This window comes from Urocitellus parryii, chromosome 6 (assembly GCF_045843805.1).
Source record: "Urocitellus parryii isolate mUroPar1 chromosome 6, mUroPar1.hap1, whole genome shotgun sequence".
In the NCBI taxonomy this organism is placed as follows: domain Eukaryota; kingdom Metazoa; phylum Chordata; class Mammalia; order Rodentia; family Sciuridae; genus Urocitellus; species Urocitellus parryii.
In genome coordinates, this window is record NC_135536.1 from 60,918,905 (window position 1) to 60,938,431 (window position 19,527).

At 39.7% G+C, this 19,527-nt stretch overlaps 1 protein-coding gene across 1 annotated transcript in view; it reads right to left on the reverse strand.

Moving 5' to 3' along the window:
• Nin (ninein) overlaps window positions 1-19,527 on the reverse strand; it is a 104,396-nt gene that overhangs the window by 69,738 nt on the left and 15,131 nt on the right. Inside the window, exons 3-4 of the mRNA XM_026391069.2 lie at window positions 13,578-13,659; window positions 1,312-1,481 (exon numbers count right to left, since the gene is read on the reverse strand). Coding sequence (XP_026246854.2) covers window positions 1,312-1,481; window positions 13,578-13,659 — 252 coding nt within the window. The remainder of the gene's footprint in view (window positions 1-1,311; window positions 1,482-13,577; window positions 13,660-19,527) is intronic.

The following is a 19,527-nucleotide window of genomic DNA, read 5'->3' on the forward strand; positions in this document are numbered from 1 at the left end:
CCACCAAAACTGTACCTGAGATGGGAAGCAGCCCCTGCCCAACTGACTGACCCACCCAGGGAACCATGATATCCCAGGAAGTGTTTCCCTTCTCCTTGTTTTCAGCCATCATGTCTCACCCACACCCCCCTTTCCTACTTGATTTTCTTCTCTTCCCACTCACAGTTCTGTCACTTCTGGGGTGAGGACAAATGGCATTTGTTTTAAAAAATGATGCAAACTTCTTCTGTTTGGCAGACTGCTTGTGTGTTCTTGTAAACTTCAGTATTTATTGCCAGTTTCATTTCTGCTCAATACTTGGGTTTCTAGTTAACTCTGGGTTTGTGCATATTCTGGAACATTGAGCATACCAGATGTTTGATTGCTGGGGACATATTGGGAGCATGTTTCCTGTAGATTTTAGTAAGCTCAACATGGGTGTTAGACAGCCATGAACACACACACAATCAGCCGGCAATCTATAGACCACTTTCAGGAAGCTGAGGTGCTGTCTCTTTCCCAGTTTATATTAGTATCTGAAATATTTGCAGCCCCAGTCTGAGCTGGGATTTGCAAGAAATATTTAGAGCTTGCTCAGCATGGCATTTTCAATCATATTCTGTAAGTGGGATGCTGGTAAATGAGCCATAAAGAAAGAATAAAGAAAATGTTACTGTTTATTGGTAGATTATGGCAATATGCAAAGTAAACAGAAGGGAGTTAAGGGAGGGAGAAGTGCTGGAGAGGACGACAGACCTGGGTGTGTCAGAACCAGTAGGAAGAACAGTGGCAACTGCTGAGCAGAGGGAAAGTGCCCCTGCTTGGTATCCTGAGGTAAGAATGGAGTATTAGAGCTGCTTTAGCACATCACAAAAGATAAGATGCAGGCTCTTAAACTGCCTAAAAATTTAGCTTTCATTTTCTACCTATAACAGAATGCTGTTTTATAGTTTGGAGTGGGGGGAAAGAGAAAGATTTTGCTAGATCTTTAAGTTACTAAAAAAAATAATAAATAAATAGCTGCACCATTGGGATAAGATATATTCCCAGGAAGAGCTAGAAGTAGAAGACCCCTGGCAATATAAATCTAATTGAAATCTAAACATATAAGCATAAAAATGTACAGAATGTCAGCACTCACTCTGAAAGCTGAAACCAAGGAGAAAATATTCAAACAGAAAGATTAATCACTATGTCCAAAAGACAAGTAATAAGATTAATGAGAAGTTGATAACTCAGAAAAGCCTGCATTCAGTCTTAAGTGCCCTTACTTCTCCCAGCTCCATGCCATGCTGAGGAGCATATCCTAGATGTGCTATTCCAACTACTTACCTCATTGCAGTCACCAGCTGGGATGTGTGAAGGTCGCGCTTCTTCATCTAGTGGCTCAATTACTGTCACCTCTGCAAACTCCTCCACAGATTCTTGAAACTCAGGCAAGGACCTTCGTCCATAACGCTTCCCACCTCTAACATATTTGGGCTGAGCTTCCAGGGAGCAGTCTGGACAAGGAGACAAGAGTTGAGGCCACATTACATGAGAATCTCAGCCCTGAGCTAACATTCACAGCCGTTGGATACAGCCTCTTATACCAGCCCTGAAATAAACCACCACTGTTTGCCAGCTGTGGTGGCCGTGGGCGTATGTGAGCTACTGGGTCAGATGCAGAGCACAACTTCTAATTCTGAATGATTTATAGCAGCCCAAGTAGATATCTGCATATCGTAGGAAAGATGCAATGGTAACAGCAAAGCATTCTAACTCAAAAGTACAGAAGATCAGGAAAAGGTGAGGGATCATATTTGTTCTTCTGTTTACTTAGCTAATGTTCTGCAGGTTGGAGATGCAGAAGTGGGTAGAGAGGGGAAAAAAAAAAAAATCCTAACCAACAGACATCTTGGAGGAAGTCTTGGAAAATGGTAATGCAACAGACCTCACACCAGCACTGTAAAGTTAGCATCCACATCAATTAGAAACACCCTCCCTTACCTCAATGACTCCTTGGTCAATTATTCTACTTTATGGCCTATCAGACAAGTAGGAAGGTGAAGCAAAGAGATGGACACAGCAGGATCTAATCAATTAATGGCAGCTAGTCACGTCTATGAAGCCTGGCATCAAGATCTCATTATCAAATTAAAAGCTGTGGAATAAAACAGCAAATGTAAAATTCTATGAAGAAAAACAGTGTGTTGTATTTTTTTTTCCTCTTTATGAGCTTCAGTGTTGTACAAAATGAAAAGGGATGTGAATAAGGGGAGGGCCATCTCTTGGCCTTAAAGGAGGATTTCAGCATTTTGACACTTTGACATGGAAGGTTCAACATTCACCAACTCCACCTTTGCCACCACTACCATTGCTGCTGCCATCATCACAGCCACCAACACCATCACCACAATGACAGACTAACCTCTTTCTACTATGAACAGCTTTAAAGCAACAAAATAAATAAATACTTCACTCTATTTGAATGTCACCTTGAAGATTTATAAAGTACCTGTGCAGTATTAGGAGAATAAACAATTCAATTAAAATATAAAAGACTGGCAATGCTTTGATTTCTGTTGTCTTTTTGTCTATAGACACACTGTCTCTCTGGAGAACACAATATGGATTCTGTTTGAACATGACAGTCCTCACAAAATATCTCAGAACTCGAGACATGTCGATTTTTTGGTGAGGTATGTAAACATAGCATCAAAATGAGGGTGGCTGATTAGATAAGAGCTGAAAGAACAAAAGCCTTCTTCTACTACCATTGAACCATGGTAGGTTAGCTCTCACTTTATGGCTTTCCAGGGAGGGCCGATGACCCTGTTTGACTAGCCCTTTCCCTTCCTCTGGCACAAGCTCAGATTTCATGAGACTCACAAATGTGGCCAGAAGCATTCTGAGAATGCTCAGCAAAGCTCAGAGTGAAGTATTTATGCTGGCTATACAATCGCTAGTGATATTTATATCCAGCTTTTAAAAAGTCCCAGTCAAGTCATTTTTATTAGGTCGAGCGATTCTCTTACAGGCAGTGTTCAAACATACAAAATTTATATTGAAAATTGCATGCATATTTGAAGGTACCTTTTCTCAGAAGGGAGTGTGTCAGCTTGTGGGGATTCAGGAGCGGCACAGACACCCGAGCTACTTGGCAGCTGACACCCACAGATGCTAGTCAGATAAGAGGCAATGCAGAACCATCCTTAATTTATTAGATATTTATTAGATATTCTTAAATTTTAGTGGCAGACAACAAGATACACCATTAGTGATGAGGGGGTGGGGGACTTGAAAAAGATTAAAAGGAAAACTTAAAACCTCAGAAAACAGGATTTTCCCAGTATGAGAACAAAGTCACGTCCAGGGATGGAATTGACAGAGGACCTCTTCAATTGCAGGCTGGAATAAAGCCTCCTCCGAAGGAGAAAAGCAACATTCTTAAGAAATCCTACTGTGACTAATCCTAAACTTAACTGTGAATGAAATGATTCCTTGGTTATTAACTACTAACTACCCCCTACTGCAGGGAACAGTGGTGCATTCCAAACAGCTCTTTCTCTAAGCAATAAAAGACAATAGATTGTGAACCATTAGAGACCCATGAAGTTGTGCTTTGCTTACCTACTCACTTCTGCATTGCCAGGAACTTAAGACTTTTTTAAATGTATTCTATTATAATAACCAATTTTAAGCAAACTTTAATATCTTCTACAGAATATACCTATTATAGTCAAACTCTAGAGAGATCTATTAAACTGTATAATCTTTTAGAATAAAGACATTAGCACACAGAAAAGAAAAATAGATTATTAATGTTTCCTCATCACTGAATTTTCAAAACCATCTGTGTGACCAAAAGAGAATTAGAGTCCACACACCATTTAAAAATAGTTATCTCTTAGAATTATACTTAGACATTTCTATTGAGAACATTAATGTCATCGAAATTATAAGAAGAGAAGAGAGACCACAAGAATAAGGAATTCCAGGGAGAACATTCATAGCCAACAGCCACTGCTGTGTTAAGCATCCGAAAATCACGATTCTCCTTATTAGTCTCAACCAGGGCTTCAGAAGTCAACAGCAGCAGTCCACCAGTCAGTCCATGGCCAGGATATTAAGACTAAAGAATGCCTTGGGCTGGGGTGAGGCCCTGGGTTCAATCCTCAGCACCACATAAAGATAAATGAAATAAAGGTATTGTGTCTATCTACACAAATATATTTAAAAAAAAGAAAAAAGAGAAAGAATGCCTTGTTCCTTCTTACCAGGCATAGGAGCAAAAACTGAAGCACTGGGGCAGAGTTAGTTCATTTACTTTATGTAATTTATTCAGATGTGATTTTTTTAGGGTTTTATTCTGAAACAATGTACCCATGCCAGATGACATGGGGTTATTTGGTTGGTTAAGAAATAAAATTATTTACATCCCATAGTTTCCTTTGACATAGATGTAAGGAATGCTCTGATCATGAGCTCCAAGAAGAAATGTGAAATGCCAATTAAACAAAGTAGAACTGCTCTGTCTTTGGTATTTTAGTTCCTTGAAAGTGTATTTATGATTCTGCCTGAGTCTCACTTCTGAGTCATTTTTCTCTTTCTCCCCTTTTTCATTTCTCCTATTTAGCATCACTACATAAAAATAAAGATAGTCTCTGAAGGATGCACACCAGCCTGCCTTGGGGAGTCTCAGATCCATCCTGGGAGAGGTTATGGTAAGGTAGTTGAGATGCTCTAGGTTTAATTCCCAAAACCAAACAATTGGTTATGAGTAGGGGACAAAAGAGAAACCTTGGTTTAATCCCCTTAAGATGCTTGAGTAATGTGGAAGAAACCAATAATCTCTAAAAAGCAGGTGGAGTAAAAGATCTGATTCAAAATTCAAAGGATGAAAGGGGGAAAAAGCCCTATCCTTTTTAATCTTAGAAATAAAGGCTGGGTGCTCATTCTTCACTATACATCTTATTTGTCCCAAGAAGAAAAGCTGCAGAGATGTGGTAATTTTCCCCATCCAGATCAGGATGAACTTCCACACACATGTATGACTTGTGACCAGAAGGTCCTGAACTTACAATAAAAAGAAAATTGAAACACAGCATCAGGGAGAAAGATACTTCAAGTGGATGAGCCAACTGCAGGCAGGGAAACAAACAGTGACATGCCCATTCCTCTTCCAACTCTTCCCAGGAGTGCTGATGGCAGGAACAGCTTTCCAAACCTGACCCCGGCCACCAACATGATGCAAGTGTCTGCTTGGAATGCTCAGGTGTCCTAAACACACTGCATGGATGGCCAAAGGCATAATGACAAGACACTAAGGGAGGCTCCACTTAATCAAATGCTTTCTGGGCACAAGTGCAAGCTTAGGACCGCAGATGAAGTGGCATCCATAGCACACACATGAGAAGTTAAAGCAGGTTTTCAAAGCTGCCCTCTAGTGTTACATTCACTTCACCTCATATTTACTGGACACCTGCCATGGGCAGGGCATTATGTTATACTTGTTGAGACACAACATGGACATTTTATCATTTTCTGAAGCAAACTTCTTGGATCTCCCATATCACCTGATGCTATTTCCAAGGATGAAGAAGAAAGCCTGGCCCTGAGGGTGCAGCCATTCTTATTTTGGAATTGCTACTGCAGACTCTTGCTTTCTGTTTGCCTTCCTGACCCACTTAGCCTAGGCAGTCATTCCCAGTGACACCGCCCCCTTCCAAAGAATCTCAGCAGAGAGGACGCCAATCCAAGCCTGTCATACTGCACTCCTGAGCTCACAGGATTCCTAAAATCCATTTGACATTAACAAAGGATAAAAAATGAAACATGTGCAAACCTCCAGACAAACACCCCCAAGAAGCTTTCTTGGGAAAAGGCAGTCGTGTGGCAAATGAGCACACCCTGCTCCACTGAGCATCCCCACCTCCTCACCGGTTATGAATGTGCCATCACACAGGGACTGCAAATCCCCATCTGATTCTAAATAAGAGAAGGAATCAAAGGACAAACCAAGAACAAGACCAGGAGAGAGATTTACATATTTAGAGCAAATGACAAAGAGGCAGAAAGACTGAGAGAAAGAGAAAGAGAGAGAGAGAGAGAAGGCGGTGAGGGCACAGGAGATGGCAAACTTAAAGGCTTGAGGAGAAATGCAGGAGGGAAAAAAGAGAAACAAAATGAGAAAGGGGATCAAGAGGCAGGAGAAGAGCAGAGAGGGGGACGAAGGAGGAGGGTTTAGGTGAGTTAGGGCCGTGGAAAGGTGTAGGGAGGAGTAAGAAGGGGGAGAGAGGCCAACAGAGAATGGACAACACAAAAAAGACACTAGCAAAAGCCTTGTGACATTATCTGCCATTCCTTTTGCTTCCCAGTATGCTCCCCGTCCCCAGGAGACATCGTCCCAAGCAGCCTTTTCTCCTCATACTTTTGTGTGTTGCAGGCCTTTCCAAGACAGCTGCCTGGGGGTCCAGAGACATCAGCACCTCACTACTCACCATCTACTCCCCTCTCCTGGAATCACCCCAAGAGCTGCAGATGTTCAATTGGGTCTTTCAGGTTCTCCCAGTGACAAAATTTTAAGAGCAGTCTCCATATCAGTTCTTATGGGTAAGATGCTTCTTACTAGAACACAGGGTTTTGGATACAAAGGTAATAAGGGTGGAGAAAGGCTCCAGGGAGAAAGGCTTTGAGAGGAAGGTTAGCAGCCCCCAAAATGGCTGAAGGTGGTGAGTGAGTGTGGTGTGCCCAGGACTGATCAGTGTGACTACTTGGTCTATCTCAGACTTCCAGCAGTTGACAATCAGTCAACAGGAAAAGATCTTTGAGTGGATAATGATTATGATTGCTTCCCCAGCCTCAGCATGGAAGGATCAATTGGCTGATCTCTGTTAGGAGGTCCTGCATCAGAAGCCACTTGGAGGAAAAAAGCATTACATTTCATCTAATTGAATCCTCTCCATTGTTTAAGGCACAACCCAATACTCATTTCTCTCAAGTAACTTCTTTTTTTTTTTTTTTAAAGAGAGAGTGAGTGAGAGAGAGAGAGAGAGAGAGAGAGAGAGAGAGAATTTTTAATATTTATTTTTTAGTTCTCGGCGGACACAACATCTTTGTTGGTATGTGGTGCTGAGGATCGAACCGGGCCGCACGCATGCCAGGCAAGCGCGCTACCACTTGAGACACATCCCCAGCCCCTCAAGTAACTTCTTGGCACAACTCTACTGGAACCTTTTTTTCTATGCATTTGGTGTAACTCTTATTGTCCATCGTTTCCAATTTAATAATGATTGTGGTCATATTTTTTCTAAAAGCACTTTTTACATGTTAAGATTGCTTACTGGGCTGGATGTACTGGCTCACGCCTGTAATCCCAGCCTGTCAGAAGACTGAAGTAGGAGGATTGGTAGTTCAAAGCCAGCCTCAGGAACTTAGCAAAGCCCTAAGCAACTCAGTGAGACTCTGTCTATAAGTAAAATATAAAAAAAGGGCTGGGGATGTGGCTCACTGGTTAAGTGCCCCTGGGTTCAATCCCCAATAAAAAAAAAAAAAAAGAAAAAAAAAAGATTGCTTACTTATCTTACTTCTTACTAGAACACAGGTTTTTAGATACAAAGGTAATAAGAGTAGAGAAAGGCTGCAGTCCATTCTTCTGAATTTATTGGAATCTTGCATTTTTAATTGAGTTATTATTGTTATTGCTTTTTAGGGTGAAAATGAGTCTTAAAATCACAATTGTTACACTTTCCAGGACAGCAAGGCTTTGTGGAAAGAGACTGGGCCTTGTACCCAGATACTCAACTGCTGTCAGGGTTATGAATACTTCAACTCAGGAAGGCTTGGTTTCCTCATCTGGAAGGAGTGAAAAGAACAAGAGCTCCATGGAGCAAGGTCTAGCAGCTTCTATCCTGGGAGCTCTGGCCACACTCTGGTTCTTTCAGACTTCTACAGAGCCAGTGGCAGCCCAAAGCCAACAGGCCAGGGACAGGTACCCAGCAGTGGGTGCCTGGAGGAGCAAAATCAGGAAGAATATCCCAGCCCTCAACCTCACAGTCGATTTCCTCAATTTCATTTTTTTTTTTTTTTTTTGGTAACAAATAAGATCAGTGGCAAATGTATAATGACATTATGCAGTTTCTCATCTCAGAAACTGGAACTGTTCTGGTCCTGATCTTGTGCTTGTCCTAATTTTCTCTTCCTTGTTAGTTTACTTTCCCTTCATTTGGGCTGATGCAAGAGGATGGGCTGATGCAAAAGGGACCCACTAATTCTCTGTAGAAAACCACCATTTTCATGTCCTCTGTTTGGAAACCTTAGAGACTCACTGATGTTAAAATTAAAATATAGGCACAACTTCCAAGTAATCTGCTTCATTATCAAAATTCTCATAAGTCCCATTTATTTAATTTTAAATAACATGAACAGCTCTAGCACAAATACATATAATTTTAAAAGATTGCTTTTGATCCTTAGTAAAATTACCATAACAAGGAATCTTCTATGGCAAAGTTTAATAGCTGCTTAGTCTTTGATTATATAGATATACCACAATTTTCTTTTGCCTACTAATACACTGCCAATTTTTTTCTCTTGACACATGCACACACTGACATGAATACTTATACATAGCTCTTTACACATATTCATAATTACTTATGTTGCATAAAATCTGAGAGTTGCACTGATTAACCAAAATCATTATTATAGTTCTTGGTATCTATTATCTTCTATAATTCTAGAAAGGTTCTATCACTTTATGTGACCACCGGTAGTAGGCATGAGTGTTTTCAATTTTATGATATTAAAAACACACTCTTGGGCTGGGGCTGGGGCTCAGCGGTAGAGCGCTAGCCTAGCATGTGCAAGGCCCTGGGTTCGATCCTCAGCACCACATAAAAATAAACAAACAAAATAAAGGTATGTGTACAACTAAAATATAAATAGTAAAAAAATTCATTCTTAACACCTTCTTTCAATTGTATTATAATTGGTGGTAATGTTTTATTTCACTCTTAACTTTTGGAAAAAATTTTTGGTCCTCACTATTAGCATGTCATCAACACCAGGAGAACAGAGATTAAGTTCTCACTTATCTTACTTAGCCAAACAGAGGACACAGAACATGTCTCTTGGGCTATCTGGGTGTAATGCCTCCCCAAAACAGAGATGTTAGCCAGACTTCAGAGGTGGATCCAACACCTCTGAACACAGTTGCAAACACAAATCTTCCATTGCTGCAAATCAAGATGGAACCCAATGCCTTACCATAGAACCTGCTTCACCGCATGTTTACTAAGTGAATGAAAAGATAACTGTTTATTATACTGATGGCTTCTTCAAAGTATAAGAAAAATAATTGTGAGTAGGGCAGTTCTTGGAATTAGGAAGGTCTGTCACAAAACAAAACAATCACCTTCACCACAACACTGCCCAGCCCTGCTTTTCTAATGAGTTGGCTTTTCCAAACCTGAGTTTCTCTCCCTCCAATAAACAAAGGAAAGACACTTTCAACGAACCATATCAGGGAAAGGGCTTCCTGCATTATGCTAACATCTACTATAAAACAGAAATCTAATGCAAAATGCATCAAATAAGAGCAAAATCTCTGGGGACTAGATTCAGCCAGCATGCTGATGCCATGTAGCTGAGAGCCTGTGGCAGCATTTCCACTACAAAATGCAATAATCCAGAGCCGTCACAAATTGAATGAAGAGGTAATAATTAACTTGTTGCACCTCTCTTATTCCAGAAAAATAATTTAAAAATTAAATTGTACATGTAGATATGAGGGGAACTATGCCACTGGCAATGCTGGTCAGTTTGAAACTTACAAAGGACTCCCCTACATTTGCAGTCCATTATTCTGAACTTATTGGAATCTTGCACTTTTTATTGAGTTATTATTGTTATTGCTTTTTAGAGGAAAAATGAGACTTAAAATCACAAATAAGAGAGTTATAAGATGCTGAAAGTAATCTAGTTCACAACTTCTCATTTTAAAACCTCAGAGAAGTAATAAATAGCAGAGCCAAAGATGATGGAAATAATGACTTAATTTCATCTCCTTTGAAATCCCATTAGATCTTTGATTTTGTTCTATGTAAATAATTTCTTTTATTAGAGGAATGTAAAAGATATTGAGCATTCGTCCTTAGGAAGAAGCACTTTATGTCAATTTATGTTAGGTAAAATATTATAGAAACACAAAAGCTAGCTTTTTTCAGAGATTTAGATAATGTCATTTAGATATTAGAAGACAACACAATTGAATCTTGGAGCTTAAAGGGATTTTAGGTATTTTTTAATATGTCCAATTTTAGATAGGAGCTGATTGAAGACAGCAGAGATGAGACATATAAGGGCACACGATCAGAGGGGCTGAGTCAGTGTTTCCTAACTCCTTGCTCAAGGTTCTGTCTGTCTTATCAAGTTGACTTTTCTATATTACAGCCTGGTATGGCACCTGATAATTTAACTCATAAAAATCCTAAGTGTTATAAAATATGCATGGGCTATCACTATGGCCCTCTTATTTTTTCAGTCTCCTTCTATTGTTTAAGGGCAGCTTTTTCTCTTCAAGTATACCAGGACCACTGATTTTAAAAGCCAAGGCAAAAACAGTCCTGGCCCTTGTGGTAAAATATGAGTGGAGTACTGAGCACTCAACAATGAAAGACATATCCTGTCACCAACCATCATCCCTGTATCCCTGTCACCAACCATCATCTGCAACACATTCTCATTCACTTCTTGATGCCTCTGGCCACTTGGCAGCCTTGTTGGGCCAGGCTGCACTGAGGACCAACTCATCCATTGAAGGTTAAAAGACCTTAACCTAAACCCAGTACGTCCCTCGTACCCAGGTGATGCAATATTAGCATCTTCCTCTGCTATTATCTGTGACACTTCAATTAGGCTCTGTTCCTCCTTAGGCTTCAATTTGTTCTATGATAAAACTGCAGAGATCTCTGCAGTTCTAAAATGCAATGGTCTGTTATTTAAGGGACAGTTATTGTTATAAAGGGAGAGAGAAAGCTGAACTCAGGTGGCTTCCTAATGCACTGCATTGGAGTCCTCACTCTTTTCTGTCTCTGCCTACCCAAACCAGTCAGTCAGAGTGGTTAGAAGAATGCTTGAGGGAAAGAATTGCTTGATCCTCATGAACAACTGGTGAAGCCAGGGAGAGATGGACAAAAACAAAGCAGAGATATTTAGAACAAAGCCGGGAATGTGGGAGGAAGGGCTGATTCATGTCTCTTATTAGATAAAATAGTCTTAAGGCACAGACTCAATTCTAGATTTTATCCTGGCAGAACAAATGTTAGGGAAGTCATTTAAATCCTGGCTGAAATGCTATCAGTAGATGTCTTGCTGCTGCTTTACACTAATTTGGGGGCAGTTCTATCACAAAGCTTGCTGCAGTCTACCCCAAGGACAGGGCACATGGCAAGACTATAAAAATCTCTTCTGTGTTATCCTGGGAGACTGGTCCAAATCATAACCTCTGCCCACACAGCAGCAAGATACACACATAACTATGAAACCACCATCTGCAGCTTGATGTATCTGCTTTACTTCCTGCTGTGACCAAGCTCAAACAGCCATGTTCTAGCTCATTCTATTGCTTATATTACAACCCAGCACAAGTCTAGGGGGCAACCTCCACATTTGTGATCACCATAAATCTCTATCTTTATTATGACAATTTTCTGGCAGGTGACAGTACAGGTTTTGAAGAAAGGGCGGTGAAAGGACCACGTGGACTAGTAGCAGGTCTACCCCTTCCAAATCCATACAAAATCACATTATCAGCCCAGAGAAGGCTGAATTTATGTCTCTATTACCTATGTTCATATGAACTGAAATGTACATCAGCAGTGATATCACCATTGTCCTATCAGAGTTCCTAGATCTTGTGTAATTGTTATCAAGATGAAAAAAAAATTACCTTTAAAAAGTAAAAATACCAACAAAATGTGACATCCCATAATTAACAAACATCCTTGTTCCAGTAGTAGTCACCTACAGAAATTTTACCATCTGTCTGGAAAAATCTCAAGAGTGTAATACCCTCTTGCTCAGGCTCACTGGGGGCTTCTGAAGGAGAGTGCTGGCAAGCCTCAGAGTTGAGACTAGCCTTCCTAGGGATGGTGAGCATCAGCAAACGCGGGGACACAGTCCATAATCCAAGACACTGTGGAAGGCAGAGTTCAGATACCTGGCACAAATCTGGAACATTTCAGAAGGCACAAAGAAGAACTAGATCACTGGTGAGGATAAGAAATGAGTTCCCATCTGTTTCATCTAAATAGGTCACACTGAACAAGTACTGGTAGCCACAAAAATGTCAATGATTTCTCCTTGGTCTCAAACCTCATTGTATTTTTGATGTTCTCTTTTTTTTAAAGTCAGGTTTATTGTGATGACACTTACTTTGAGAAAATTTCATCCTTTTAATGCACAATCTACAGGTTGGAAAGAGCTTACATAATCATGTAAACTAACATTACTATTGAGATATAAAAGTTTCATCATAACCAAAATTCCATCATGTAGGAGTTTTAATCAATCCCTCCATCTAGCCTATGACAACCACTGATTTGATAAACCAGACTGTACTTTGATACAAATTTCTGTACTGTCTAGACTTCCCTCTTAAATATTTACCATATTTTATTGATTCCAACACCAGAATTGAGCACACTGTAATCAGGTCATATTTCAAAATCAATGGCATCTTAATTTATCTGGAAACATTTTTTTTAAAAATTTATTCTTTTTAGATATACGTGACAGTAGCTAACAACAAATTTTAAGAAATACCTAAAATAGCAATGCATCTCATAATGTATAGTACTTTTTAAAAAATCAGTGAAGTCTTTTATTTCTTAACATTCATTGACTACTTACTATGTGCTAAGCGCTCTTCTAGACACTGGAAACATAAAAATGAATACACAGCCCTCAAGGAGCTAACACTTGAAAGGAGGAGACATAAATAATAATAAAAATGCCTATGGTAATGTCTGTAGCAAAGGCCTAGCCACTCACTGAGACTAAAAAGAACTATCTCTAGGTCAGAATCTTTCTTTAGGAAAAATGTCCCCCAAATCACAGGCTTCCATGTACACAGGAAATAAGAATGAGGGTGGTCACCATTCAGCTTCTCCCCACTCATTCCAGGAGTGAGTTATTGCCATACCATATGACATATTGCCTAGGAACAATCCAATTATTTTTCCATAATACGCTGCTATAGTGGAGAAGTCTCATTTTAGTGTTCAACAGCTGCAAGGCTTTTATGATAATATCGAGAGAAAGAAGTCACTGGAAATAACTGCTCAATCTGTGAAAGGCAGATGTCCCAAATCCTTCACACACATGCTTCAAGGTCCCCACATTTTTCCCTGGACAACTTTTTTTTTTAAATATTTATTTTTTAGTTGTAGTTGGACACAATATCTTTATTTTATTTATTTATTTTTATGTGATGCTGAGGATCGAACCCAGGGCCGCACATGTGTTAGGTGAGTGCTCTACCACTGAGCCACAACCCCAGCCCTCCCTGGACAACTTTCAAAGGGAAGGTAGAAGAGGAACATCTGTGTCCTTACCTTGTTCTTGAAAGTGCTCCTCATTAGACAAAGTCCTAGACAAGATTAGTATTAATGCTTCTTTGAATTGGTCAAAATGCACCTAAAAAATAAAAATAAAAAATTTAAAATTATTTCCACAGTGCCAAGATATCTATGAGATACCAGAAGAGTTTGTTCCCATCCTGACAGCCTTGAAGTGAGTCATTGCACACCTTTGTCCCCTTTTTTCTACATTTCTCTAAAGTACAGACGGGACAATGGGCTGATCATTTTGATATTCAGTGCCATAAACAAATTAGTATTATATCAACATTGATATTTATTCAACCCCCAAGGGAAAAAGCTGTACAGCAAAACCCTCTTAAAAGCTCAAAAGCTTAAAAGATATATATATATATAGTATATAATATACATACATATATATGTGTGTGTGTGTGTGTATTTAACTCTTAGCTTCTTTTATTTTTTCAAACAAGAACAGAAAAGAAAAACGTTATGTTAGATATTAGGAAAAACTTCCCAAATAAAGTTTTAGCTTTTAAGATATTCTAGAAGAGGTAAGCTTTCTTTTGAGGATGACTGGACTATGGTCTTGCCTGGGGCAGGAATATAATAATTTATCTCCCAGTTGCCCAAGAGTCTATAAACAAGCATAAGTCAATAGCAAATACAGGAGATAAGAGAATCTTGAGAAGAATTTTCATGAATCCATAATAATACAACTGCCTTGACTGTAGTGTGAAAGAATCTGTCTTATTTAAGGAAATAGTCAGAACTGGGATATTATTTTGCTTAAAAGCATAAAACAATTTTCTTTATGGCCAGCTAGATTTTTCTATAACTTCAACTTAAGGGACAGGAAGAAGAGATGGTAGTTCTTCTCATCATAAGGCTTCTTGGATAATGTGGCACCTATTTACTCCATAGATAAATACAAAATGAAAGTTTGATAAATGTTGCAACCTTTGCTGTTGTGGATTTTTCTGGATGTCATTACAAAACACTGCCTAGAGGCTTAAACATAGGTGACAGATTAAAAAACACCCCCTAGTTAAATTTGGAAAAGCAAGAAACCTTATTGGTTATCTAAACAATGGGGGAAAATCAGATAAGATATTACCTGTGCAATGGAAGCAAAGGAGAAGAATCTATCTTCATTTATGTCATAAAATTGTGTTTGCTTACAATTTAACACAAACTTCCAAGGAATATATGACTGCCCGATCACATGATTTTAATTAAATAAAATTACTTCCCCAAATCATATTTATTTTAGACTGAATGTTACATATTTAAAAATTTTCAATTGCATATATTTAATGTGTACAACCTGGTGGCTTGATTTATATTTATATACTATAAAAAAATCACCATAACCAATCTAATTAACATATCCATCATCTCATAGGTTTATTACTTTTAAAACTGCTTGTTGTCACGAGGACATTTAGGATCTATATACTCTTGGCAAATTTCAAGTTAGATTTATGGTCTTGAAAAATCAACAATCAAAGGAGCCACAGTAGTCTGTCATGGGAGGCAGGGCATCTGCTAAAGAGATAGTGGGATACAATCCATGGACAGTTAAACGGTTGCAGAAATGCAAGCTCTGCTAACCAGGTTTCACAACTGACAAATTACTTCAAAACCCCTGGGAGGGAGGATCTGTGGTCCTAGTTTCAGGAATGGGCTTTAAGCACAGTGTACCCCAGCTCTAGTTCACATGGCAACACCATCTTCCCTACCATCCCATACCCAGGAACTTTCCCATCCGGGCCACTTAATGGGCATCTCCTAATTCCTAGCAGAAGTATTCCTTTTCCCAGGGCAGGCAGCAGAGGGTTTGGAAGGACACAGAGAGGCTCTGGTATCAGGCAGGTCAAGGTTCTAACTCTGGTGCTGCTGATCACTTCCTGTTGTGAAACTGCTAAACCTCTCTGAGCTACACTTTGCTCATCTGTCAAATTGAGGATATCTATCAAATAATATAATTCACTCAACAAATGTTTATTGAATAGCTGCTAAGTGTCAAGCACTGTCAGATACACTGCACAAATCTGGAACATTTCAGAAGGTACAAAGAAGAACTAGATCACTGGTGAGGATAAGAAATGAGTTCCCATCTGTTTCATCTAAATAGGCACTGGTGATAGAGCAGAGAACAAGAGCGACAAAAGACTTGGCTTCATGGAACTCCGGCTCTCAGGAAATATCACAAGGAGTCAGGCAGGTACTATGCTAACAGCACTGTATGAATTTTATGGTTTTTAGAGTAACTCCTCTCTCATCATGTTACCAGCACTCTAACTCAGAGCCCTGACTCTGGGGTCCTAACTAACCAGTCTCAACCAACCTGCCCCCAAAAAAACCAAGCGGAAAAGGTCATAGTGAAATATAGCAAAGGGAGCTTTAGTTCATATGGCCATAATGGGAAGGCAAAGGGTGAGATCCAGCATCTCAGCCCTGTCTTGGGGCACTGATGGGTGATTTAGGTTCAAACAGGAAGGATTGGGGGTCAAGAGGTAGGCATAATTAAACAGATTTGGTCAAACTTGTCTGGTTGATCATTCTTTCAGTTCTGGTTCCATGAAGTGGCACCAGAGAAGTCCCTATCACTTCACGGGGGGCAATTTATACTTGTGGTTCTGGATGTTTATCAGGCAGACCTGTGATCCTGGAAAGTGGGAACTCGATTCTCATGAAGTGACTGCTCCTGGTGTTCCTGGAAGGCGGAGGACAAGGATTTAAAACTTCTAGGTGCTGCTCCAGAGATCTGAAACTGCATGCCATAGACTTCCCTGCAAATTTGGCTTCAGTCTTGAAGAGGGATGAGACATGTTGGCTAAATTTAGGACAAATAAACCTTGTATTACTAGTTTTAGATAAGTACTCCTTAATTGATGAACATGCCTATGTTCAAAGCTGAGCAGGGACCCAACCCAAAGTTTAAGGAAATAAAGGAGACAGATACAAAACCTGTAGGGCTCAGTAGACCCAGGAGGTCACAGCTTTTAGCAAAGACGTTCTTGTTTCCAAATCTATTACAACAGCAGTGTTAGAGAGGTAAAATGAAAATCATGTAAAATATCTAGAACACCCTAGAATTTCCTAAGTATCCCACAAGTGGTAGTTAATACTACTAATAGTGGGGGTGACTGTTCCCACCACTATTACAGTCAAACTGGGCCCATATTTTGAAGCGAAGCAGCTGACTGTGGGAGCAGTTGAGACAGATGAGTGGAAGGGTGGGATGGAGCAGGGAGTTTGGGAGCCCACCTTCCCCCAGCCCCAGGACCTGTGGAATTGCCCAGAACCAGAGGAACTGATCTGGTCTGCTGTGTGTGGGACCCCCAACTCTGGTTTCTTGCTCTTAGATATTCATGGAGGAACCTGAATGAGCCTAAACTTACCCTGGCTTCAAGCTGAATGGCAGGCTTCTGTTTCAAATCCTTCATATTGACTGTGTAGGTCTCCCTAGGATCTTTCAATGGTCTAAGTTTTGGCCAGAGCAATGGGAAAGAGCCCTTCTGAATTATGTCCTGACACAGTTCAATTCAGTAGATGGCAATGGTGAGGATCACCCAGGGGTTTACATACTTCAATTTTATTCCCCTGATAAATGACAATGCACACATAATTTGTACTTCCAAGGCTTTATATGAGGCCTAAATCTCCCTTTTATAAGGTATAACAGGCCTGGGGTTGTGGCTCAGTGGTAGGCACTGGGTTCGATTCTCAGCACCGCATACCAATAAATGAGAAAAATAAAGGTCCATCAACAACTAAAATTTAAAAAAAAGAGAAAAAAAATAAGGCATAACAAACACAAAAATGCTTGAGATGGTACAAACTTCATGCATATGAAGGCTGTTCATCCTGTAACTCTATCTACCTAGAGTCCAACAGAAAATGAGGAAACTTACAAGGGAGGTGTAATGCTAAGCAGGGCCCTGCAGAGCCCTTAGCTCTTGCCTAGGAACAGCCACAGGACCAACACAGGATCTCCTTACTCTTACACTACCAGATTTATTAGAAACTTCATTATCTACTTCCCAACCCACTACAGAGCAGAAGTAGCAAATAAAAGAAAGGGGCATTCCACGGTAAGACCAGGAAGTAACTACTGACGTATTTGAATTGAGAAAAGACATTAGCTATATTCCTTCAAACAAAAGTGATGTATAATATTTTTATGCTTTAAAAACCATTTTTTAAAAAAGCTTTTTAGCTAGAGTTGGACACAATACTTTTATTTTACTTATTTTATGTGGTGCTGAGGATCAAACCCAGTGCCTCTCATGTGCTAGGTGAGCACTCAGCCGCTAAGCCCAACCACCATTTTTAAATCTACGTAACTGATTAAAAAAAAAAAATGGCATGTCCATTCAAAAATAGATTGTGGACATTAGTGTTGGAATAAGGATTAATAAGCTACTGAAGGAATCCTCAGGGTATCATTCTATTATATTATAAAAGAAAAGCTGATAGATCAAGAAGATTTTATGATCAAGGACAATCTAAGTTATGTTTAATTATTCTTTGATAGGATAAAACTTCAAAAATCTCCAGTAGTCAACATGTTGTATTCTCTCTCTCTCTCTCTCTCTCTCTCTCTCTCTCTCTCTCTCTCTCTCTCTTTTTCATCTGTCATTATATGGGGTAAAAGGTCCAGTTATCTCCAGTTAATCAGAACATTTTATTAACATGAGTCCTGAATAATACCAAGTGAATGGGGGTATTTTTGAAAGTTCATTTTTTCCTAGAAATTTTGTCCTTTCAATTTCACAACATCCATGTGAGATAGTCAAAGCAGAGAGTGCCCCTCCCCCCTTAAATTTTAAGAGAAGTAGCACAGAGAGGGCACATGCTTGAGGCCATGTGTCTTGAAAGTGATGGGGTGACTTGGAGACCCAAAGTAAGCTAGGTCTTCTGGTGGGCCTCTTCAAGGCCCAGCAATCCTGCCTGACCCAGACCCACTTCCCTCCTGATCTGACCTCTCTGGGAAAACCCCTGCTGCTGCAAGTCAAACCCTACCCTTCATACAGAGTAGTTGGGTGTAAGATGGCAACAGGGGATCGGTCATCAAAAAGATGCATAACCTCGGAAGTTTATCAGCTGCACTCTAGATTCTAGAAAAATAGGAGAGTGACATGCAGAAGAAAAAAGAAAAGTGCATTCATTATTACAAACAAGAATCTGGTAAGTGCCTTGAAAGAGACACAAACAAGCCAGCAGAGGCCTCTGGTAATTCAGCATGTCCTACTGGGCCAGTACTGAGGGAAACTGGGATAGGTTTTGACTGCTCTAAGATATTCACAGATGGAGTTAAACATTTCCAAAATGGACTAATGATATAGTTAAATAAGCCTCATTTTAGAAGAAAAAGCATCTATGTGGTTATTAACTCAGAGGATCTTCATAATCTAATAACATTTTTCTAGCTGTCCCCCTCCTTCCTCAACAATAACAAAAAAACCCCAACACCAGATACTATTCAGCAGCTGATAAAAATAATTGGAGTAGCTTTAAGTCTTACATTGATCTTTATTTCTTTCTTACAAGGGCATGTGGACACTGGGCCCCTGGATTTTAAATAGCAGTAAATGCCACATCTTTGATTCAAGGAGATAGTTCTCTAATAGAGGCAGGTGATTGCTATTTTCCATCAAAGCTCATGAATACTGATGTGGCAAAAAAAGCCCCCAGGGCACAATCCAGAACCAAAATGTTGACAAATGCCCTCTATTGTGAAGAATCACATAAAGAGTGGGCTGACTATGTTCAGTAACCAGAATTTTTAAGTAACACTTTTCTTATCCCAGGGAGCTTTACTATTGTATTATGTTAAAATTTAGAAATCTTCACAAATACACAAGGCAATTAAATCTCACAGGGTAACAAGCTTCAAGGTTGTGCACATGCTGGTTGTACCTCCTCATTTGAATAATAATTGCTGCCATTCATTTTA